The following is a 24599-nucleotide window of genomic DNA, read 5'->3' on the forward strand; positions in this document are numbered from 1 at the left end:
TAGACTTGCATTAAGGGGACGGGCCGTGATGTCATGAGGGGCGGAGCCATGACGTCACGCTTCTCTGGCCCATGTATCGCCTGTCATTCGCCTGTCATTACGCACAGAGCGAACTCTAACATCTTATCCCCCATCCTTTGGATAGGGGATAAGATGCCAGGGGCAGAGTACCCCTTTAAGTGGAAATGATTAAATACACCATCTATGGCCACCTGGTGTCATCAAAGGTTGAAACTCTATATTATTTCATCCCTCTGTTATTTCTCCTAGAAATGTATTACCAAACTAATAACTGGATTTTACCATACCTTATTAATATAGTATATTCTGTGCATAACATAGCTGCTTTTGTCAACTGTTGTCCTCATTTTGTGTGCAGTAGCGCAGCTCAATTCTACTGAAGTCAATTGTTATACCACACAATCCTGGATAACCCCTATTAAGTAGAGATGAGCAAATCCGAATATCGTAACAAATCCGAATATCGCCGCGATTCGATAAAACAAATTACTTAATTTAACTCCATTATGTGCGGTTCAGGGGATCTACAATGCCGGCTACATGTGTGAGGACATGGGGCAAGGAATTCTGGGAAGGTGGGTAGGAGGGGTCACCCTGAATCACATGGTGGCATGCAGCCTATGAGCAGCCAACCAGCCCTTTGATGTGACAGCCATATATTCGGCAGCCATTGATAAACACAGGCATTTCTGGGACTTGTAGCTCAGAGAGCAGACTGCGTGTTACTGACAATCACAATACAGATCTTATTCTTCACAGCAGCGAATCCATTCACATCAAGCCTGCATCACTGCAGACAGGCAGGGACAGTGCAGAGTGTGAGAGAGCACACTTACTGCTGGTGCAACCTTTTTGGGGCGTATTATGCGCAAATAAGTGAAATATATACTCACTCAGCAGTTCTACTTTTTTACTGAGGGGGCAGTCAGCTCTATCATTTGTTGGCCATATATCCTCTATTACACAGGGAGATGTATGTCTGACGAACAAGGATTTGGCATTGTGTTAAAACAATGTGATCAACTGACAAACAAGTAAACGCTGGCCCTATCATTGTTACTGGCCTGTTTGGCCAATAAGCTACCTGTGTAACAGAGCCATAGGGTTGCCCTGAGTAGGCTTCTTTCATTTTTGAAAAGGCCTCTGAAAATGACAGAAGCGATCTGATTGGTTGCTATGGGCAACTCAGCAACTATTCTTCTGGACAGGTTTTCATAAATCTCCCCCGTAAGGTATAAGGAAAAAGTAATCATTAGAGCTACTTTCTCAAACTTAATAATCATACACCACAACTTTTTCAGTTGGTACGCGCTCCCTCGTAGCTCCGGTATCAGGGCACTCTGTCTATGGCCAGTGACACTGCTTTTCCCTGAGCTGCAGTTCGCGGTGTCTACAACCTTGGAACCTGAAAGTGCCACTCGCCAATTACAGGCCATCGCGGGACACCACCGCAGCCAGTGATTGGCTGAATGGTGCTGTGATGTCATGTCTACAGCCTACAGCTCCAGTCAGCTCCAGGGAGCAGACTACAAGGGAGCGGATGAAAGTGAGTTAAAGGTTTTATTATTTTATTAGGAAGGCTCTGCATATTAGGGGTAAAAAACATTTCAACGGATAACTCCTTTAGATAAACTTTTTATACTTTAGTAGCCCAATTAACTGTAAAATCTACAAAGCCACTTACAATTTTTACCCTTGTCCTGCCTACAATACAACCTCTACATTCAGAATGACATAGTTAAATACTTAGAATGGTTGAAAAAAAACATATCTCCATCAAATTTGTGTTACAATGCATCTGGGAGACTCACACAAATCACAACCTTTGCCCCAAAAGTTTGCCACTACTGAAGACCGGTGGGACAGTTATGCCCCAATGATAATTGGCCTTTTGTACAACAGTGCCTACACCCGTCAGAGGACCCAGTACATTCCTTGCTGTCCCGGATGTAGAGTCACAAGTTCAGCCTTGCACAGTTGCGGTATAAATGACATAACCACATTATAACTACATCTCTTAACTTCCCATCAAACAATGTGTCCACTCAAAACCCCTTAACACCATTAACTGCAAAAAAGCCTTCAACTTTTTGCTCACCTCTACTTAAAGGGTACTCCGGATAGCAAAAATGATTCATATTTTGTCTCCTTATGGCCAGACCAACTGTATTGTAATATACACTTATTACCTGTAATGGACCATTTTCCAAGTTGCAATATGCTGTGACAAACAGGAAGTGAAGAAAAACCTGCTAACCTCAGTCCACTTTGTCTCCTCTCCCCTCCCCCCCTCCCCCCAACAGAGACAGAAATCATGTGACACTCTGTCCTGGCTTTCAGCATCCTCATCCTGTAAGCCATGTCCCTTTCTAACGGCACACCGAAAAGCCATGCTTACCATTTAAACATCGTCCAACCAAGCCACCCCCTCTCAGTCATAGTTTGTCAAGCCATGCCCCTTTTGACATTATACCAGCAAGCCATTCCCCCTCTCCCCAAGGAAGACTGCTGGGAAATGTCGTTTTAATAGGGTGTGAATGAGGAAGGATCTGCGAGAAAATTGAGCAGTGGGTAGAGGAGGACAGTGCATTGGGGAGCAGTGAATGATGCCAGAAACAAGTCAGGGTGGGCTTTGTAAGTACATTCCACACCATGTGGAGTGCTTAATTTTTTTAGACCCCCGGATAACCTCTTTAACTCATCTTCCCTACAGTTTCCCTACAGTTTGTTCAGAGCTTCCCCTAACTTACTGCTCTTTAACATGCATGTCCTGAGGAAGAAATGAGGGAATTGGACATTGGAATTGGTGATGTTCCTGGTGTTAGGAAATACAAAGTATTGCTTTGTGTGAAGACAGATTCATAATTCTTCCTTATCTGCCTTGCCTGAAATATCTTTTAAATAAAATATAGTACTAGACAAGTGCCACAGCCATGTGCTGAATCAAACTGAAAGGTACCAGACCCTTCCATTACATATGCATCATATATATATATATATATATATATATATATATATATATATATAAATAGATCATATAGACAAAAGGCAATCTATCTGGGTGACATAACAAAATTTGATAGAGAAAGCATATATGTCATTCCAAAAGCAACCTAACACCACACCTAAACAGTAAAACAATACATTAAACTTTTTACGTTTTCTGCTCTTGATGTCTCATCTGTTTCTTATAGCACACAATAGGATTGCACAAGTATGGCCTTGGAAAATTGCCAGGGGAGTGGCAAGGTGCTTATATATAAAGGTGCAGCTGCACGGCTTATGCCAAAAACCATCAGGCTCCAGGAAACAAGGTATACGGCCTCTTTTGCTTCTTCTTACATGAGTTATTTTCCAAATTGGTTGGATACATTCGGGTAAATCATTTTTCTAGAATAACTATTTGTACTCTAATAATTGTAGACTGGGGATTTCCCTTGAAACAATGGAGTTTAGAATATTATAGAGAGAGGGAGACATTTCTAAATTTAGTCATGTTCTGCCTTGAAAACAGTGATTGGCAACAACATTTTATACATTATTTTGTATTATATGATAAAAATATAAAATGAACATGTTAAAAATTCAGTTCAATCTGCCAGTATCACATTGTAGAGCAGGTGGAGCTGAACAGGTTCCAGGATAACATGCCATTAATTGATGTAAATCTCTCCTCATTGTGGGCTGAGTAGTCATGTGGGTGGTCTTGCTTAGTGACTGACACCTCTCTATATGCATATTCATATAAAGAGATGGCTGTCACTCACTGAGGAGGACCACCCACATGACTACTTAGCCTATAATAAGCAGAAGTTTACATAAATGGCAAGTTATCCTGAAACTTTTCCCACAAAACTATATATCAACCTGCTCATCTCCACCTGTTCTATAACATGATGCCTGCAGACTGGACTGCATGTCAGCATGGAATAATGTGGGCTGCCACAATCCAATACTTTTATGAATTTATACGTTTATTGAAACGCACAACGTAAAAATATGGGATCGTGGCAGTACCCATTATTCCTGTTTGGAGGAGTCTATTTGCTGACTTCATGCTGAGTGCATAGGGAGGAGCAGCAGCCTTGAGACGATCCACCCAGACGACTTTCATATGTGTTGTTCCTGCAGATGCACAACCACACTTAGTGAATGGTTTTAACCACTGTTTATTTTATTTATTTTGGAGGATACTATACAGGGATGCACCCCTTGTCTGTATATTTTGCATTTGTAATGTTAAATGGACCTCGCGATCAAGAGAATGGCTGTCCCTAAATGACCCTTCTGAAAGGAGCAATAATTATCTTTCCTGACCACTGATGTCTGTGATACCGACAGTAATAGCTGAGCACTATATATCTGTCTAACTGTGAATAGTGTGGTAGTCAAACAAGTACACTACCATTTACAAGGGGCACTTGGGAACCAAGTTGGCAGTTGAACGCCATCTATCATACATTTTTCACCTATCCTGCTGCTAGGTGATATGTGCTGTTAATAGCCTGATGCCTTAAAGGCTACACTTGTGTGTCCATATAATAGCTTCAAGTCCTGCCCAACAATGGGTCTAATGGCTCAAACTAAGAACTGTAGGATGGTGCCCATTCCATGTTCTAAATCTAGCCTTAGGTCGGTAGGTAGCAGAGATAGCAGTCGCATTGGGGCCCTGGGGCCTAAGGGGGCCCCAAAGTACATCTGCCACATAAGAAAGCAGTACAATAGTTGGCATATGGGGCCCTGTTGCAGATTTTGCATCCCGGGCCCCGAAGCTACAAGCTATGCCTCTGCTTAGGCCCCTTTCAAACAGCAGTATTTTTGTCAGTATTATGTATTAGTATTTGTAAGCCAAAACCAGGAGTTGAACAAACATAGAGAAAAACTTCTGTGCTTTGAATCCATCCTGGTTTTTGCAGGTATTGATATCAAAGGGCCCTTAGGCTGAGTTTATACAAGTTTATACAACACATTTTTTGTAGTGGTTTAGTGGTGCGGCAGTGTTTTACCAAAGTACCAATGTATATTGTTAAAGAGCGGGAAAATATAAGTTCATATTTACATATTGCATTATTAAAAATTACTATTTTAAGATCTTTAGAATCCTTAGAGCCTGACAGTCCCTTTAAGTACTTCAGATTAATGGCCACTGACAACCTTGAATGTATTTTTTTTTTTTGCACTCTTACTTTGATGTTGTCATTGTCACCAGAAAACCTTCATTAAATTCAGAATACCCTACAAGAAAACAAATCTGATTTGTGCTTCCAGGGATGGTATTTCAGGACTATTTCTAGTGTAATTATTCTTGTAAAACACAAAGAGAAAAAGAAACACAGCCGCACATCCACAATTTGTATGTTGATCTACTTGCTTCTCAGCATAAATTCAAAAACTAACAGGTTGATAGTATACATTATGATCATAAAGTACAAGTCCACTCGCCACGTCAAGGCCACCTATTTAGAGTAAGTCCCTAACCTAACACTGGCGTAGTGCTGGGCGGCGACCACCGCCCCCGTGACACCATGCCCACAAGGGGAATGACCCAGTGACTTGGTAGCCCCACTGCTGCCCGACCAAGCCCCTGGCTCTGGGCCACTCCTCCCCACAGACAAATCATCACAGTAATAATGATCGCTGCAGAGCACCACACCAGTGTGAACATCTACCATGTGCTCCCTGCCAGAGGGCTGGGAAAATGTTAGGAGGAAACCTATATGCTGTCTCCTGCTAATTAAAATTGCCTGGGCCGAATGGGTGGAGCAGAGTGATGGCTATGCAGGAGACTGCATAAGGGTTTCCTCCTTACATTCTCCCAGCCCTCTGGTAGGGAGCACATGGTAGGTGTTCACACTGGTGTGGTTCTCTGTGGCGGCCATTGTTTCTGTGATGCTTTGTCTGTGGGGTGGGGCAGCCCAAAGCCAGGGGCTTTGTCGGGCAGCAGTGGGGCTTCCTAGCTACTGGGTTGTTCCACCTGTGGGCTTGGTGTCTCAGAGGCAGTGGTCACCACCCGGTGCTACGCCAGCATTAGGGTAGGGACCCACTCTGACTAGGTGGCCTTGACGTGGCGAGTGTGCTTGTACTTTTTGATCAAAATCTATAATAACAACCTGTCAGTTTTTTTAAATTATGCTTAGAAGCAAGTAGATCAAAATACAAATGGTGGAAGTGCGGCTATGTTTCTCTATTTGTGTTGTATAATTCTTGTAAATATTCTTTGCTTTAGCATGAGGCGACATGTGTTCTAAAAGTTTCGTCATTAAAGGGAACACCTCTAATGAAACATCTCTCAGTATTCAGTTGCATCAATATTGTAAAGGATAATAGGTGTTAGCACAATTAATCAGTGGTTCTTCCTTGCACATGGTTTATTTTTAGGGACATTTTTTTTTCATCTATAAAAAAAAAACCTGTAGGAAAAAGCTAGTAAATGCTTTAGAACCCAGCAAATGTACTTCCCATTACTGTAGTGTCCTGACACTGTTTCATGTGAAATGAGGGCATATATGAGGTTTGAGAAAAAGAGAACTATGACTAATAAACTATATACCAGACCCCATAGATCCAAAAAGATGTGTGTTGAGTCCACTAGTTCATATCTTTGCTCTTCTTCGAGATGCTTAATATAAGCATCTGCAGTACACCCTAGACTATGCACTAAGAGCCTGATTCTAAAATATACTACTCTAAGCTTCCCTTACATGTTTCATGGCACCAGCCATGTCATCAGGGATGTATATTTTAGAATCAGGTTCTCAGTCCATATTCTAGAGCGTACTACAGATGTTTATAGAAGCAAATGATATGAACTAGTAGACTCAGACCTGACCATTTTAAATCATGTAATGTGGAACTTTGTATTTTTTAAATGTCTAATTTATGCTGTGAAGTTTTATAAATACAACCCAGGAAAAAAAGTGGTTTCAAATACAAGGAGTTTTATAGACAGGGTTTGTTATTTAGTTTTTAGTTACCTCATTCCTTCCATACTTTGTATCAGCTTTGAGTAGTTGCCACTCTTGGCACCCACTGACAGGACTTTCTTTACTGCCATGCCATCACTAGTTCATCCCTTTTTGGGTATTTTAAGCTCCCATATTTAAGGCTCTCTTCACACTTCCATTATGCTTTCAGTTTTTCTGCTCATTCATAATAACAATGAAACAAAAAATGAAAATGATAGCATGCTATTGTAGATCAGTCATATGATGACCAACAGAATCTGGTGGATCCTATGAACTTATAAAGTCTATCCTGTTCTATTTTTGATGGGAAGAATCGTGTAACTTGCAATACTATATTTTTGATTACATGTGATCTGTTAATTAAGGATTCAAATGAAGCCCAACAGTTGTGTGAACCTAACTATACCTGGCCATCTGCTTTATGGATCATTGGAGGTGTAAATCTAAATGTTGTGCTGTGGAGAAGAAAAAGTCACTGTAGTTACTGATCTGTGATATGTAAATAGGCCACACAACATTCCTGCAGGAGAAAATCTATTGGTCTATAAATCTCCTGTTATTACATTTATGACAAACTGAATAGTCCTGTAACTGTAAACACTAGGCATTGGGAAACAACGTAACTAGTGTTTGCTTTATTATTACTGTATTTATACGGACAAAATTACTCAACAGACATATTACTCATGTGTGTCATTGACCTTAAAGGGGTTGTACACTTTATCAAAAATCCGTTATCCAAAGGATAGGTGATAAGTTGCTGATTGTAGGGGGTCTGACCTTTTGGACCACTGTACAAGGCTGCGGCTCTTACCTTCACCTTCAGAGACAGACTGGAGCTGAACAGTATTAGCTCAGCCAATCACAGGCCTCGACAGAACCCCTGAGAGTGAGCCGTAACTTCTGTACAGCAAGAGCGCATCACTGAGGATGGGGGCTGGGGTGCCTTGTGGAGAAGGCAGCACTCCCGCAGCACCCGGTGTTCTAAACAAATGCTGGGTTAAGGCAGCAGTAGTCTTAACGTCACGGCCCCACCAATTATGTCTATGAAAGGGGCCATGACGGCCAACACGCCTCCTCCCATAGACATGAATGGAGGGGGTGAAGAGCTCGGTGTTACTATATCTAGCGATTGGCAGGGATCTCAGCACTAAGACGCTAACTGGGTGGCTATCTATAGATGTGAGCAGTGAAATGCTCCTTCAAATGTGCTTTGTTTTATTTTTCACATAGAGGACAACGGAAGTCTAAAATACTTCAACTCAGTTCTGAGGAAAATATGGCTCCACAATAGGAAGTTACCCAATTAACCCTCATAAATCCAGTTTATGTTATAATGCACTTATGACACCCTGGCCCTGATTTATTCAAATGTGTGAGAGAAAAAGTGGAGAGATTTTGCCCACAATGACCAATTACAGCTCAGCTTTCTGAGCTCTGGTAAAGTGAAAGCTGAGCTGTGATTGGTTGCTGTGGACAAAAACTCTCCACTTTTTCCTTCACACATTTTGATAAATCTAGGCCCCTGTGTTTGTAATACTACTAACATTCATGGAAGAGTAATAAATTCAGGTATTAACAATGCTGCCACACAGTACAAAGATACAAAGCAGTAAAAGTCGAGCGGGTTTCAATATTTGATTTCTAGAATCTTCTGCAGAACCAGTAGATAGCTAACCTAAAGGGAATAAAGGGAATCTCTCAGCAGTCTTAAGTTATCTGAACTAATGACAGCCCTAAAAAGCCACCAGGAAGCATAAAACTAGTACAGGCAGTGTGATCTCGGCACACTATAAATGACTATGATACACTTAAGCTTTCAGAAAAATTATAGTTTAAAAAAGGGCCAGGTAAATAGTCATGAAGGGCCCGGTAAATAGTCATGAAGGGGGGTGGGGTTTGAGGAGTCCAGTGGCTATCGCTTTGATACACAGATAGGGGGGATAGATGTGTCACTCCAGCCACCCAAGTATGTCAGAGTAATTCATAGTGTGCCGGGGTCATGCTGCCTTTACCAGTTTTATGGGCAGCATAAAATCGATGACCAGTTGAAAATGTAAAGAAAGCCTCCTGGGCCCGGCATACCTATTGACAACTCTAGCAGTTTTCCGACTGGACGCTAAAGCTGTCAATCCTAGGTAGGAACTTTTATTGTAGGGAGCTTGTGCATTGAAGGAGACCTTGCTTCCTTGACAATTCAGGAGCCGTTGCTGTGGCATTAAAGGGGTACTCCAATGGAAGACCTTTCTTTTTTTTTTTTTTTTTATCAACTGGTGCCAGAAAGTTAAACAGATTTGTAAATTACTTCTATTAAGAATTTTTAATCCTTCCAGTACTTATCAGCTGCTATATGTTCCACAGAAAGTTCTTTCCTTTTTGAATTTATTTTCTGTCTGACCACAGTGCTCTCTGCTGACACCTCTGTCCATGCCAGGAACTGTCCAGAGCAGGATATGTTTGCTATGGGTTTTTTCTCCTGCTCTGGACAGTTCCTGACATGAACAGAGGTGTCAGCAGAGAGCACTGTGGTCTGACAGAAAAGCCTAATGGCTTTCTAGGGCTGTCAGACATTTTTTTTGCTCTTTTGGGCTGCCAGACATTTTGTTGCACATATCATTTTTTGAGCTTACTTTGGTAAACTGGACTTACTGTAAAAATATGTATATGACAATAATAATAAAGCTTTGTACCATCTGTGCTTACTCTGCAGGTCTAGAAGTTGTTAAAGATGGACATATGTGCTGCAAACAACAAGTTTGCTATTGATGTTTTAAAAGAGATATATGGAAGTGCTGTAGGCCAAAATATTGTTTTTGCTCCTCTAAGCATAATAACTGCACTTTCAATGGTATATCTAGGAGCTAGAGGGAACACTGCTGCACAGATGGGCAAGGTAAGTTTAACAAATGTAGTCAGAGCAGCCTGTGCTGCCCATATATCACTATACTATGCAAGAGCTTGGGATCAAAGAGGGAGATGTATCAAAACCTGTCCAGAGGAAAAGTTGATGAGTTGCCCAGGGCAACCAATCAGATTACTTCTTTCATTTTTCAGAGGCCTTTTCAAAAGTGCAAGAAGTGATCTGATTGGTTGCTATAACTCAGCAACTTTTCCTCTTGACAGGTTTTGATAAATCTCCCTCATTGGGAATGTGTGCAACTAATAAAGGACCGGATCCATTAAAGGGGTACTCCGGCCCTGAGACATAAGATGTCTCACCGAGGGGGTCCCGTGGCTGGGGACCGCCGCAATCTTGTATTCGCCACGCACCTGTTTGAGTGCTGCAGTGCCAGTTCACAAACAGCCGGGTGGCGACCACGGGGCCGGAGTATTGTGACATCACGACTCCGCCCCCACTATGCAAGTCTATGGGAGAGTTTTTTTTTTTTGCTGAAGACTTACTGCAGCATATTTTGCTACCCATTGAAATCAAATCTGCTGCAAAAATAACGATGTGTGAACTGACCCTAAGGCTGTATTGATATGAATGGTTAGAAAAATCAGTAGCAGAAAATCTGAAGCAAAATACCCACGTGTCCCACACACGTAATATCCTAAGGTCCCACACACACTACCAAATTTCTAATCAGAATTTCACTTTCAAATCTGCTTTGAATGTCTGGTGCAGCTAAGTCCCATTGCTGTCAATAGGATTCCACTGCACAATGCACGCTACAGAATTTCAGTGGGGTAGCTTTCTGCTGGTGAAACTCTGTAATACAGCACAGAATACATTGCTGCCTAAGGGGACCGGAAATGTCCATGTGGTGCTAGCGCTGACTGATTCAGCTAGTGCCAGCCGCCCTTAGGCTAGGTTCAGACTACGGAATTTCCGGGCAGAAAATTTCTGCCTGGAGATTCCGACTGCGGCCAGCGCTGACTGAATCAGTGGACACTGCAGTCTCCAATAGACTGCAACGCCATTCTTCAGGCAGAAATTTCCAAGCGGATTTTCCATTCACAAATTCCGCTTCACAAATTCCGAAGTGTGAATTTGTGAACGGAAACCTATTCACTACACTATGCATTTTAGCAAGCGGAATTTCCGCCTGCAATTTCAAAGCGGAATTGCAGGCAGAAATTCCGTAGTCTGAACCTAGCCTTAGAATCCATGAGGAAATTCGGTGAGAAATCCTTGTGGAATCAAAGCCCCATTGATGCCAATGGAAGTTCTTGATGAGGATTATTTTCAGTGAGGAAATTCAGTGAGGAAATTTCAGTGTGGAATTTCAGCAGCGGAATACCCAGTGCAAAAATTCCAGAGAGTGCCATATGCAGCGGAATCACATTACCAGCAATTGGATTCTGCTGCATTAGAATTTCTGAGCAGAACTTTTAAATGGAATTGCGCTTGGAAATTCCATATTGTGAACCTAGCCTGAGGGTACATTCAAGGAAAGATTTGCATGCGAACTGGCAGCGTGTTTCCAGCTCTGGCTTTAAACGAGGACACGCTTGCTGTGGAAAGCCTGCTGCAGACCCTATTCACCTTCAATGGGCATTGCAAAGGATTTTCCCTAGTGGAAATTCTGCTAGCAAATATCTGCTGCAGACAGCCTGCGAAGAGCCCGTCCCTATTCACACTCGCAGCCAGAAACACGCTGCGAGTTTGCAAGCAAATCCGCTCGTGTGAACGCACTTGTGTGAATGGTACCTTATAGTTTTTATTGGTGTTGGTTCCACTGCTGGTTTTGGCTAAAAATACAGACCAAAATGAAAACCAAATGCTAAAAAAAATTGTATGAGTGACCCCAGCCTTATACTATAACATTATAAAAAGTAACTAGGTTTGCAAAGGATTTGTTCTAGAGATCACATTCACCACAGCTTTTACTTACATATAAATTCTAAGATTCCTTACAGAGCACCTCACTAAATTCCCCCAAGACAGATGCAATTAAAACTTTATTAACTTCCTTATTTACTCAGTAGTCAGTTTGTTATAATAATAATGATACTTACTGTTAGTGATCAATGATGTTATTATTTCAGGTGCTGCGTTTTAGTGATGTCAAGGAAGTCCATTCCAACTGCAAAAATCTTATGCGTGAACTAGTAAGCAATGAAGGCGATTACATTCTGATGAATGTCAACAGGCTATTTGGGGAAAAAACTGTTCAATTCCTTCCAGTAAGAAAGCCTATTTACTTTTTATTATTATTTATTTCATGTATATGCTATAGGAGTCACATATTCCGGCCACCAGGCTGTGGTGTGCTACATAACCGGGACCCACCCTGCAAAACTGCTCAGTTTACCATAAATTACCACATTTTTAAAGCAAGTATAGGTAAACCGTATAGATTTCAAATACCTTACCTATAAATACTGCAAAACTGTGATTGTTTGTGATAAACCTCATGCAGGTTTGCTACATAGCATACTACACCCGTATTATTTGCCTCTTAATAAAGATACAGACATGTATTTCTGGATTAGTAATAGTGATACTTTATTGATTATTTTTATCATCCTTAAGTTTCTATGCACAACCATTAGAATGCACCAGGATGTGATCAAGGCTTTCATTTAAAGGGTTAATGTTATTAGAAAAAAATATTTTTGATATCCACTCATGTTAAAAGTTGTGATTGCACAAGGTCTCACTTCTGAGACCTGCTTCAATCTCTAGTTATAAGCCAGGGGGTAAAGCGTCAATGTCTCTCTCTCTCTCCCAGACTGCCAACAAAATCTTACCTTTTCTCTGTATTAGTCTATGTAGACTTGTACAGAAAAAAAAGTCAGATTGCTGCCCTGGTGCGATCAAAACTTTTGACATGTGTGGGCAAAGGTTCCTATGACAGGTACCCTTAAATGCCTTTGTGAAGGAATGATGTCCTATCCCAAAGGAATCGACTCATAATAAAAAAAGGTAAGAGATCGAACTGGAAGAGGAGCCACAGGAGCTGGCAGTCCCTAGATACATTCTAGGTTAGCTAATTGTGATGGCCCAGTACAGGAGTTGCACCCCTGCACCCTAGCTACCCTGTCCGGCAGACTCCATTCTGTGACCCCTGGGCCCCCCCTGTACTTGTGTCCTATATAACCCTTCAAGTGCCTATGTTATGTAATGCATTGTACATAAAATGTTATATACATTTAAGTATTTTTGTCATGTGATTATAACCAAGGAAGGTACCAGTGACCATGTGACCGACAGGGTGACCTATGGGACTCCTCCTGAGTTTCCCCCATATAAGCCCTGGGTGGAGCTAGCTCAGTCTCTTTTCCTGCTTAGCCGAGTTGCAGTGTGGTCAAGTCCTGAGAGAGTGTCTGGTGTCCTGAGGAGGCCTGAAGCCTACCACACAGCCACGCATCCAAAAGTCCCCCACAGGTGAAAGTCAAAACCTGGTAAGCTACAAACGGGGTTATGTCTGTCTAGTCAGTCCCAGTCAAGTCAGTCAAAATAAATCTGTGTCAAGTCAGCGTGGTCCTGCATCAAAATGTCCAAGTCCACTGCAAGTCCCAGTGAGCCCTGAGGTCTCTGAAGTCACTGGTCACCTCCTTAGGCCTAGCCAAGCTGTTAAGACTATTACACCTGTCTGACTCAGTAAAGCTGCCTTTGTTCCGTAACTTGGAGTCGGAGTCATGATTTACCTATGTGCCAAGCCCAGGATCCAGCGGTATGCCTTTGGGTAGTGTAGAGGTAAAACCACGCCCTGGCGTCACGGACACAAGGGGTTAATGCCAACTGCCCCAAGGGTGATTCCATCTGCCCTCATCACATCCTCACCACATAATCATCTCTGCATTGAGAGAAATGAGCAAGTATGCAGTATAAATATGGCCTCTTTCACATCAGTGTTGGAGCTCGCTGAATCCATTCAAAAGACTGAATATAAGCAGAGAAGAAATACTCTGGATCAGTACATTTGCAATTAATCTACACAAGAAGGAAACCTGACAGATCCCATTCAAAGTCAATGGGACCCGTCGGGACTCCTTTGACTCATTTGTGCAACGAATCATCCAGCTTCATTGTTTGTGTCTGAAACAGACTCTATGATGGAGCTCCCAATCAGAGCTCCAACGCATATGTGAACTTCTTAGCTTTGAATTTGTGACAAGGGGGATAATTGGGGTCATTTAAATTAGTGGTTTTACATCTGACTGTTATCATGCTCAACTATGAGAACGGACGGTGATGAGAAGTTTTTAGAGACCATTTACATAGTTTGCCCTGCCTCCCTTTACAGTTTACTTTGAAAAGCTTGTTTCTATTAATTTCACTGTGTTTTCACTTATGCTCACTCTTCATTACACATCATATCTTTTGTCAGACGTTTTTGAATTCCACAAAGAATTTATATGATGCTGGTTTGGAACAACTAGATTTTTTGAATGACCCAGAAACATCAAGGAAATACATTAATGACTGGATTGCTCATCAGACAAAAGGTGTGTTTCACATTCTATTCATAGCACCTAGATTAGAGTTGATCCATATTTATCCCTTAGTATTTAAAAGCTCAAAACCTCAAGGTTTCATGTGATCAGGGCAACACCCCAAAAATTTGGCTTTGAGAAGGAGTCCAAGGGTCAAAAGCCTGGGATAATTGAGATGTGATATTTAATATATCAGGCTGGTTTTCTGTGCAATTTATCCATCGTAATGACCCTTATTTACTAAAATTGTTTTTACTAGTGTGAAAGGTTGTTTCAGACTTGCAGGATTCCACTCTATTTATTATGGGGATTCTCAGATTTACAAGTCGGGGAATTTTTCTGTCCAGCTATTTCTAGGAGGTAATATTCAGCCTGTGAGTTCAATAGTAAATATTCCGGGTTGTGAAACCACGCCCCTTTCTGTGACTGACCATACCCCTTTTCCATCAGGTCACACCCCTTTTTTGTCCAAAGTCTGATACAGACACAATTTGTGGTGCGGTGTGCCAAATTCTGGCACACTGCACCACATTTTGGCACAGAACCTGACAAAACTGGTTGGGTTTACAATAGTAGATCAGGCCAATATGTATTAGGTCAGGTTTATGGTCACATGGCAAATAAACTTACAGTACTTTTGAGATAATACCACCATTCAGTGATAAAATATATCTCAAAAGATATTACTTATGATGCCAATACATATTGTCTACATAATACTGCCACAACATGAGCCCTATCACCACCACTACAGACATGTATCCACTTTCCCTTTTTTTCTTCATCATACCCAGACCGCCATGAATATTTCTTCTAGCCATGACTCATCTCTGCAGAACCTGGCAAACAAACTTAGACTCTGCATATTTTCAGAACCCTTATCACCTTTTCCTCTACCTATAGTATCCCAAATGGTAATAATGCTCCCCCTTTGATGTCCCAAACTGTAAAAGGGGTAAGTTTGTGGGTTGGGAAGAAGTAGGTAGGCCCCCCTGTTTATAGGAACCCCCAGTTTTCCCTGTGTATTCAGTTTGCCTCCAATAGGTAAGGTCCCACTTAAGGTAGGACCTCCTGTAGGCAGTTTGCCATCTTTAAGTAGGACCCTCTATAGGTAGTTTGCCCCTGTAGGTAGTTTTACCCCAGTAGTTTTCCTCACTTTGGTAGATAGGTAGGTAGGTAGGTAGTAGGTAGTTTTTCTGCTTGTAGTTAGGATTCTCCCATAGATTTCCCCCTCTATAGGTAGTTTACCCCCTGTAAATGATTTGCACCCAGTAGGTAGTTTGCCTCATTAGATAGGCCCCCCTGTAGGTAGCCTGTCCCCAGAAGGTAGTTTGTCCCTCAGTAGATTGCCCTTCAGTAGGTTGTTTGCCCCCTTTAGGTAGGACCCCTGTAAGTAGTTTGCTTCCTTTCAGTAGGTAGTCTGCCCTAATAGGTAGTTTGTCCTCTATATTTACAACCCCCTTTAGGTAATTAGCCCTTTATAGATTGGACTCCCTCCCAAATAAAAAAAAAAAAAATACATACTTACCTACTCTCGGCTCCCTCATGTCTCTACTTGCAGTCTCTAGAGGCTCAGGAGCGTCACTTGCTTCAGGGTGCACATGATGATGTCATCGCAATGGTGCATCCCAAAGATAGAGGTGCTCCTGTCTTTTAGTGACATAGAAGGGGGAGATTTATCAAAACCTGTCCACATGAATAGTTGTTGAGTTGCCCATAGCAACCAAGCAGATCGCTTCTTTCATTTTGCAGAGGCCTTGTTAAAAAGGAAAGAAGCGATCTGATTGGTTGCTATCGGCAACTCAGCAACTTTTCCTCTGGACAGGTTTTGATAAATCTCCCCCATAATGTATCTGAGCATTATATGACTTGCTCATGGATTTTTAGGTTTTTCCGTTTTTGCACTTTCGTTTTTTGCTCCTTGCCTTTAAAAAATCATAACTCTTTAAATTTTGCACCTAAAAATCCATATGATGGCTTATTTTTTGTGCCACCAATTCTACTTTGTAATGACCTCAGTCATTTTGCCCCAAAATCTACAGTGAAACGGAAAAAAAAATCATTGTGCGACAAAATTGAAAAAAACGCCATTTTGCAACTTTTGGGTGCTTCCGTTTCTACGTAGTACATTTTTTGGTAAAAATGACACCTGATATGTATTCTGTAGATCCATATGATTAAAATGATACCCTACTTATAAAGGTTTGATTTTGTCGTACTTCTGGAAAAAATCCTAACTACATGCAGGAAAATTAATAAGTTTAAAATTGTCATCTTCTGACCCCTATAACTTTTTTATTTTTCCGTGTATGGGGCGGTATGAGGGCTCATTTTTTGCGCCGTGATCTTAAGTTTTTAACGGTACCATTTTTGCATTGATAGGACTTATTGCTCGCTTTTTATTCATTTTTAAATGATATAAAAATTGACCAAAAATGCACTATTTTGGACTTTTGAATTTTTTTGCGCGCACGCCATTGACCGAGCGATTTAATTAATGATATATTTTTATAATTCGGACATTTCCGCACGCGGTGATACCACATATGTTTATTTTTATTTTTATTTACACTGTGTTTTTTTATGGGAAAAGGAGGGTGATTCCAACTTTTAATAGGGGAGGGGTTAAATGATATTCATTCACTTTTTTTTTCCACTTTTTTTTGCAGTGTTATAGGTCCCATAGGGACCTATAACACTGCACACACTGATCTTCATCATTGATCACTGGTTTCTCATAGGAAACCAGTGATCGACGATTCTGCCGTATGACTACTCATGTCTGGATCTCAGGCACTGAGCAGTCATTCGGCGATCGGACAGCGAGGAGGCAGGTAGGGGCCCTCCCGCTGTCCTGTAAGCTGTTCGGGATGCCGCGATTTCGCCGTGGCTATCCCGAACAGCCCACTGAGTTAACCGGCAGCTTTTTCTTTCGGTTTTAGCCGTGCAGCTCAGCTCTGAGCGCGCGGTTAAAGGGTTAATAGTGCACGGCGCCGCGATCGGCGCTGCGCGCTATTAGCGGTGGGTCCCGGCTTCACTATGACGCCGGGCCCACCGATATGATGCGGGGTTACCGTGTAACCCCGCGTTATATCAGGGGAGCAGGACCAAGGACGTACCAGTACGTCCTTGGTCCTTAAGGGGTTAAAGAGGTGTCCAGGTAAAAATTATTGATCGTCAGGGTGCCAACAGCCAGCACTCTCACCAATCAGTTTTTCAGCAGGACTGCTGCTGGTTCTGTGCAGTAAACTGGATTCACTATGTAGTGACCTGGTACTGCAGTTTGGCTCCTAATAATGTGAACACCCCACAGAATAGCAATTGGCGGCTTATACTGTTTTTCATTAGTTAATGTATTGCCTAAACTGTTTTAACAGTAATAAAAGTAACAATTTTAACATAATAATAACTCCTATACCCTGAAGTTAGACAGGTTTAAATAACAAACTGGTAATTGGTTAAGGTCCTTAAAGGTGTAGTCTGGCGCGAACACATCTTATCCCCTATCCAAAGATAGGGGATAAGATGCCTGATTGCGGGGGTCCCGCCGCTGGGGACCCCCGCAATATTTCACGCAGCACCCCAGTACCATCAGCCCCCGGAGCATGTTCGCTCCGGGTCTGATGACTGCCAATCACGGGGCTGGAGTATTGTGACGTCTTGGCTCTGCTCCGTGTGACGTCACGCTTCGCCCCTCAATGCAAGCCTATGGGAGGGGGCGTGACATCTTATCCCCTATCCTTTGTATAGGGGATAAGATGTCTGGGGACGGAGTACCCCTTTAATCACTTAATGACCCTTAAGGATACTCAGTATGACACAGGCTCGCGTCAGGAGCATGCACCATATCCTATGGCTCCCAGCTGATTTCAGTTGCTGGGGGCCACCACTAATAGCTGGCATGCAGTGATTATTGCTGCCTTTCAAAGATTGCTGCCATTTAGAGGATATCTTACCCAGCCTTCCTTGGCTGCAGATTCTCTTCTATTGATTGAGCCTGTCTGGAGCAGGGATATGTCTGGAGCACAGATAGCAGAGATTAGTGCAGTAAATCCCATTGCTCATATACTAATGAAGTGTAAAAAATATATAGTAAAGTTTTTTACAAATTTAAATGAACCACTTTCATACTAAAACTTTAAATCACCCCCTTCCCATTTTCCAAATAAAAACAAACATATTTGGTATTGCTGAGTGCAGAATTATCTGAAAGATTAAAATATAACATTATACACTAGAAAATAAAAAAAATAAAAGATTTATGGTTAATAAAAGGCATAGAAGGAAAAATTAAAAAGGCTAAAGTCTTAATTTCCAGGGTTGTTGAGGGGTACATATGATGATTATTGTTATTGTTACAATAATAATTTTATAGTTCATAGTAAATGCTGCCATTACATTCATATAAAAGAAGTGCATTCATGAAAATAAGTCTGATTTCCTGGAAATATACTGTACCAATGTTAAAAGGAGTTGTTTAAAATATATTCAATAAAGCAATAGAAGGTTACTTGCTAATTTCAGCATATTTAAACTTATTATTACTAACAGAATGAAATATTTATTCTACAGGTAAAATTCAAAAATTGTTACCTGATCAGTCAATTTCTACAAGCACAACATTAGTGCTTGCAAATACATTATATTTTGCTGCAAACTGGACAAAACCATTTAATCAAATGAAGACATTCAAGGCTCCCTTCACAAGAATATCGGTATGTCTTATTTACATTGCATGTGCTGCCCTATTAAAGGAGATGTCCGGTGCAGACTTTTTCTATTCCATCCTGCCCGGGCTGCAAAAAAAGACAAAACAAACTTTCACTTACCTTCCTACGTTCTCCCGGAGCTCCGCAACAGCTGATCGTTCGGCCGGGCTGTCTACTTACTACTTCCTTTAGCCCAGTAGTTCACACGGCACTTCAGCCTATCACCGTACGCAGCGATGTCCCGACTCGGCCAGTGATAGGCTGAAGCGCCGTGTGACGTACCGGGCTAAGGGAAGTAGGAAGTAAACAGGCGGCTGACCGATCAGCTGTTGCGGAGCTCCGGGGGAACGTAGGAAGGTAAGTGAAAGTTTGTTTCGTCTTTTTTTGCAGCACGGGCAGGATGGAATAGAAAAAGTCTGCACCAGACATCTCCTTTAAAGCAATGGCTGAAGTTAAAAGTCGAATAAAGACTCTCAATAAAAATAATAAATTATCCTTATATTTAGAATTTAGAAATCATATAAATTTGGTTAATTATTTTAATAATAAATGTTTTTAAATGGGCACTCTCAGATGCAATACTTTTTGATATGTTATAAAGCATGCAAAAACAATATTTCATCAGAAAATTTTCAGTATTAAATACTGAAAAAGCCAATGAAAAAGTGACCACTAGGGGTCCCCCTGCTTCTGGGACACATACCAGTCCTGCAGTGTCCAGTGGTCATCGACACGTCATGGACACCATGAGTAATTGACAGGGCTGCAGGCAACTCCAAAGTGGCTGTGCTTGCTCCCGGCCCTCTGTGAGTCAGAGCAGAGTGAGGGAGCTAGGGAGAGGAGTCATCACAGTTAGGAGAAGAGAGGACATGCCCCATGCCTCTGTGTGGACAGAAACCTCACTGAGCAATAATAGCAAGTAAATAAAGGTAATTCTGAAAGAAATATAAGTTGTAGACACATACAATTTAGATCTATATGTTCAGGATGAGGTTCTGAGCAACATATAACAGTTTTTTTTTCTCTTACGTCCATTACGTTTAAGGGATTTTGAAACCGTAAAATTATTTCCCTCCAATTATATTACATTAATCTTCAAGCAAATACTGAAATTTACATTTATAATCATATTGTGTCCTGTGCTGGCAGCCAATTCAGCAGGGCACTGAGGCTATTTAGCTCCTTGGTACAGACATGTACAGACCCCATGTGCTGCCATACAGGCTTTGCTAGGTGCTAATTACATGGAAATAATCTCCCCTAGAAGACACGTTGTGTATATATGAACTTGAGCATGCTAAAAATGTTATTATCAGGATTTTATCAAGGTACACTCTAAACCATATTCTGCCTTGGCTGTTGTGGTATTACAGCTCCTCAAAACACCTACACACTCCCTGGGTCATGCACCACCTCCAAAACCAAGTGTTCTTTTTAAGTTTTGTTTTTGGGTTTTTACTTATATTAAAAGAGATTATTTAATTTGATTACCATAGTTCTTTTATACACCATCAATGCTTACACGTGATATCAAGAGTAAATATACAGATTACAGTTGAAAGTATGTAAAAAGAGTTAATACAAAATAAAATTAAAAATGTGAGCGTTTTTGGTCGCAAGAAGTGATCGAAATGTTGTTTGCGCCCGAAATAGTTCAAAACTACAGTTTGCCCTACAAAGAACTATAGCAGACTCATAGTTGTCTGCAATAGTTCTTCCTTGAAAGAGTCACACGCCAGTGGCGGAACATGTTGGAAGTAGCGGCATTCCAAATTTTTGTTAGCATATCCAGGGTGTTTATAATGGTGCTCAATAAACCACACATTAGTCGGGGGGGGGGGGGGGGCTGGGGGGGGGGGTGTAGCCGTGCATTCTTCAGATACGAAATACTTTATGAGGGCTGGAATCAGCTCAATACTGTGTATTAGTTGATGCATTCCAATAAGCGCTCATACAATATTGTGCTGTTATTAGGAAGCACTTAGATGCTCCTTGTCATATGTACTCTTCATAGATACAAACTCCCAAGTACTCCTCATATTAGCATCAATAAAAGCTTTGTTTTAGTGGATAAGAGGTTAAAGGGTATTAGTGCCCTTTGGGCACATTATTGTTTAGTTGCTTGCCACTTCCCCTTATCCAGGGGCTATTTCTGGTTGGTTTACTGTAATGTTTAGACTTCCCTGCCACTCAAATATAGACTTTTTGCTTTGTGCTGTTTGGTAGGTATCAGCTAGCATTGATGGTACAGGGATGGGACAAATGAGAATTTGGGGTACAATGAAGTGGATTATCATGTTGGCATGTTTTAGAAAAAGTACTTAGGTTCTTTTTTTGTCTTCTATATTTTTCAGAATGAAAACGTAATGGTAAATATGATGCATATCACCAGTTACTTCAATGTAAAATACATTGAGAACCCTGGCATAAAAGTGCTGGAGCTTCCATATGGTGTATCACAAGACTTCAGCATGTTCATAATTCTTCCTGATAATAATGCTGTATTCGAACAGGTAAGTCTGAAAAGAGACAAAAAAATAGATAATTGTATTAATATCTAACAGAAGTCTCACAATTTAGTCAAAGGCTTAAATTTTGTTAAATAATGACATTATGTAATCTATTTTGTGTTCTTGTTTATCTAAGAGGAAAATGTACCTATTGTTAAGACCTTCTAAGGATCAGATTTTTTTTAATTATATCTTGATATGTAAAAGCATAGAATCCAGAGGGTGTACTTTCTTTTCCTCATTGCTGTAAATAAAATGCCCCATAAATGTGTGATAGGTGACTTTACCCACATATCACAAAAATGGGAATTACATTTAAAATTCAGCAGCCACATTTAGGAGAGACTATTAAAAAAACATGGGGGGAGATTTATCATTGCTTTTCGAGCATTTTTTTTATCTACGTTTTTGTGCAGTTCAGGCGCAAGCAGCATATTTAGCGATTTTTATGCGCCTTTTCATATAGACAGTTTTACTCTTTCTCCTACCCGTAGAACTTTTTCTTGTTGACCATGCAGTGGTCACATATTTATCATTTGCGACTTTTGTCAAAAGTCGCTATTTTGTGCGCAAAGGTACTTTTTTAGGCGCAAAGCTACAGCACCTACCAGTAGGCGTGAGAATCACTTCTACCTTCTGCAATTCAACCTTTAACCTCTTGTGGATGACAGCGTCCCACTCCCCTTCTATGACGAGCTCAGGAGCTGAGCACGGGTCATAGCTGGGTGGTCGTGGCGGCTATCTGCCACCAGGACCCATCTCTAATGTCAGACATCACGGTGATACCAGTATTTAACCCCTTAGACACCGCAATCAAATTTGATTGTAAGTAATGCAAGTAAAATGTCCCTGCAGCTCTGTGAAATTAAGTAAAAAGACCTAACCTGACAAATTCAGGACCCGGGAAAGTGTCTACTTCCCTCCTTCACAAGCGTCTAGAAAAAGTATATGTGGTAGAGCTTTTCCCACCACAGCAGAGCTGCGCAAAATTCATCATCTTGCCGCACCTTCTTGATAAATAAGATGCATGCTAGTCAAACCCACCACCCAAATAAACGTGGGAAAATAGCTCTACCGTGGACATTCTTTGATAAATCTGGGCCATGGTGTTTTACTTGTTGGTTGAATAAAAAAAAGGTGAAAACACTCAGGGATCATGTACATGTTCATATTATGGCTTGATGTAGGCGCCTAAGCTCTCTATTGTACCTTCTAAAGCCGCTGATGTGGTCCTGACATGCTTCATTGGATGGTTTTGTATATAGAAAAATATATTTGCCTAATAGCATTGCTTCTAGGGAAGAGTACATCCATACAAGGTGTGTTTCTTGGATACCGTATGGCTCTGTGCAAATGAAGCAGTTCTGGTATAAAGTGTTTTCCCAAGAAAAAGGAGTGCTTTAATTATATTAAACATATTGTGGCCTTTGGTTATCACACAGTACAGAAAAAAAGCTTATATCAGTAACAAATGTAAGGCTGCATGCACATAATGTCTTGTAGTTATGGTGGGAAATGTGAAAACCGGGTGCTCCCATATAGTGACTCCTGTCGGCTAATTTTTGCCCCGAATATGATTTTCTGACGACTGAAAACCGTGGTATACTACAGTATTTAGTTCGGCAAGAAAACTGTATACGGGGCAAAAATAAGCTGACCGGAGTCACTATCTGACTCTGGTCGGATCATTCAAATGAATGAGATGTGGGGCGGGTCCGGCTGGGATACGGGAGCACTCGATTTTCACATTTCCCAGCCAAATCCGGTCACTGTAACTACAAAACTTTATGTGAATGCAGCCTAATAGTGTGCTGATCAGTTTAGGTCAGTTTGTGGATTGAGGTGAGCATTTTATTTCAGGTTCCTCGTACCTAGGGAACAAGTGTTTCAGAAGGTCAAATTATATGGCCATAGTGTCCTAGGATGGAGCTCACACAGTTATATCTAAATACTCTTTTCACAGCTGTAAGTGCTCACAGCCTGGCTATGTTCCGCATTCTATCTCATAACTAGCAATGATTGTTTTATTTTCATGATTTTAACTACTTATTTGTGTTGTAGGTAAAACAAGGCATTTCCTTAGAAAAATCAAACACATGGACGAGCAATTTAGAAATGAAGAATGTAGCAGTACATCTGCCAAAGTTCAGGATAGAGAAAAGCTCCTCCATGAAAAACATTCTTTCATCTTTGGGAATTTCGGATGCTTTCAGTCAGACTAAGGCAAATTTCACCGGGATGGCGGTCCAGAATGATATGTATGTGTCTGAGATTTATCACCAGACTTTCCTGGAGATTAATGAAAAAGGAACTGAGGCTGCCAGTACTACAGCATCTGTCATGTCTGTTCGCAGTTTTCCTGGTGAAGAAGTAAAGGGAGATCACCCCTTCTTCTATTTCATAAAACACAAGAAATCCAACTGTATATTGCTCTGTGGAATTTTATATGACCCCTAACAAAATAAACATGTGTATGACATTATTACTTGTAAAACTTGGCCAGTACATATAAAATGTATTCTGTGATGTATATAATTTATTCATTTTCTACTTAATTGCTGGAATAAAATACTACCAATACATTTTAGCATTCATCCCTTTTTTAATTTTCTTAAAGGGGTATTCCAGGCCAAAACTTTTTTTTTTATATATCAACTGGCTCCGGAAAGTTAAACAGATTTGTAAATTACTTCTATTAAAAAATCTTAATCCTTCCAATAGTTATTAGCTTCTGAAGTTGAGTTGTTGTTTTCTGTCTATCTGCTCTCTGATGACTCACGTCTCGGGAGCTGTGCAGTTCCTATGGGGATATTCTCCCATCATGCACAGCTCCCGGGACGTGACATCATCATTGAGAAGTTAGACAGAAAACTTCAGAAGCTAATAACTATTGGAAGGATTAAGATTTTTTAATAGAAGTCATTTACAAATTTGTTGAACTTTCCAGACCCAGTTGATATATATATATATATATATATATATATATATATATATATATATGAAAAGGT

At 40.9% G+C, this 24599-nt stretch overlaps 1 protein-coding gene across 5 annotated transcripts; it reads left to right on the forward strand.

Moving 5' to 3' along the window:
• Positions 1 to 620: 620 nt before the first annotated feature.
• LOC130273740 (leukocyte elastase inhibitor-like) lies at positions 621 to 24155 on the forward strand. Of its 5 annotated transcripts, none has more exons than XM_056521010.1 (8): positions 621 to 1567; positions 3216 to 3335; positions 9669 to 9879; positions 11979 to 12116; positions 14267 to 14384; positions 18945 to 19087; positions 21436 to 21594; positions 23653 to 24155. In XM_056521010.1, exons 3-8 carry the CDS (start codon positions 9715 to 9717, stop codon positions 24046 to 24048), a joined length of 1119 nt encoding a protein of 372 aa, XP_056376985.1. In that variant the 5' UTR covers positions 621 to 1567; positions 3216 to 3335; positions 9669 to 9714; the 3' UTR covers positions 24049 to 24155. The 5 variants fall into 5 exon arrangements, with proteins under 5 accessions (XP_056376985.1, XP_056376984.1, XP_056376987.1 ...); XM_056521009.1 differs by having other exon boundaries at positions 9697 to 9879; XM_056521012.1 differs by lacking the exon at positions 9669 to 9879.
• The last annotated feature ends 444 nt before the right edge of the window (positions 24156 to 24599 follow it).

This window comes from Hyla sarda, chromosome 5 (assembly GCF_029499605.1).
Source record: "Hyla sarda isolate aHylSar1 chromosome 5, aHylSar1.hap1, whole genome shotgun sequence".
Lineage (NCBI taxonomy): Eukaryota > Metazoa > Chordata > Amphibia > Anura > Hylidae > Hyla > Hyla sarda.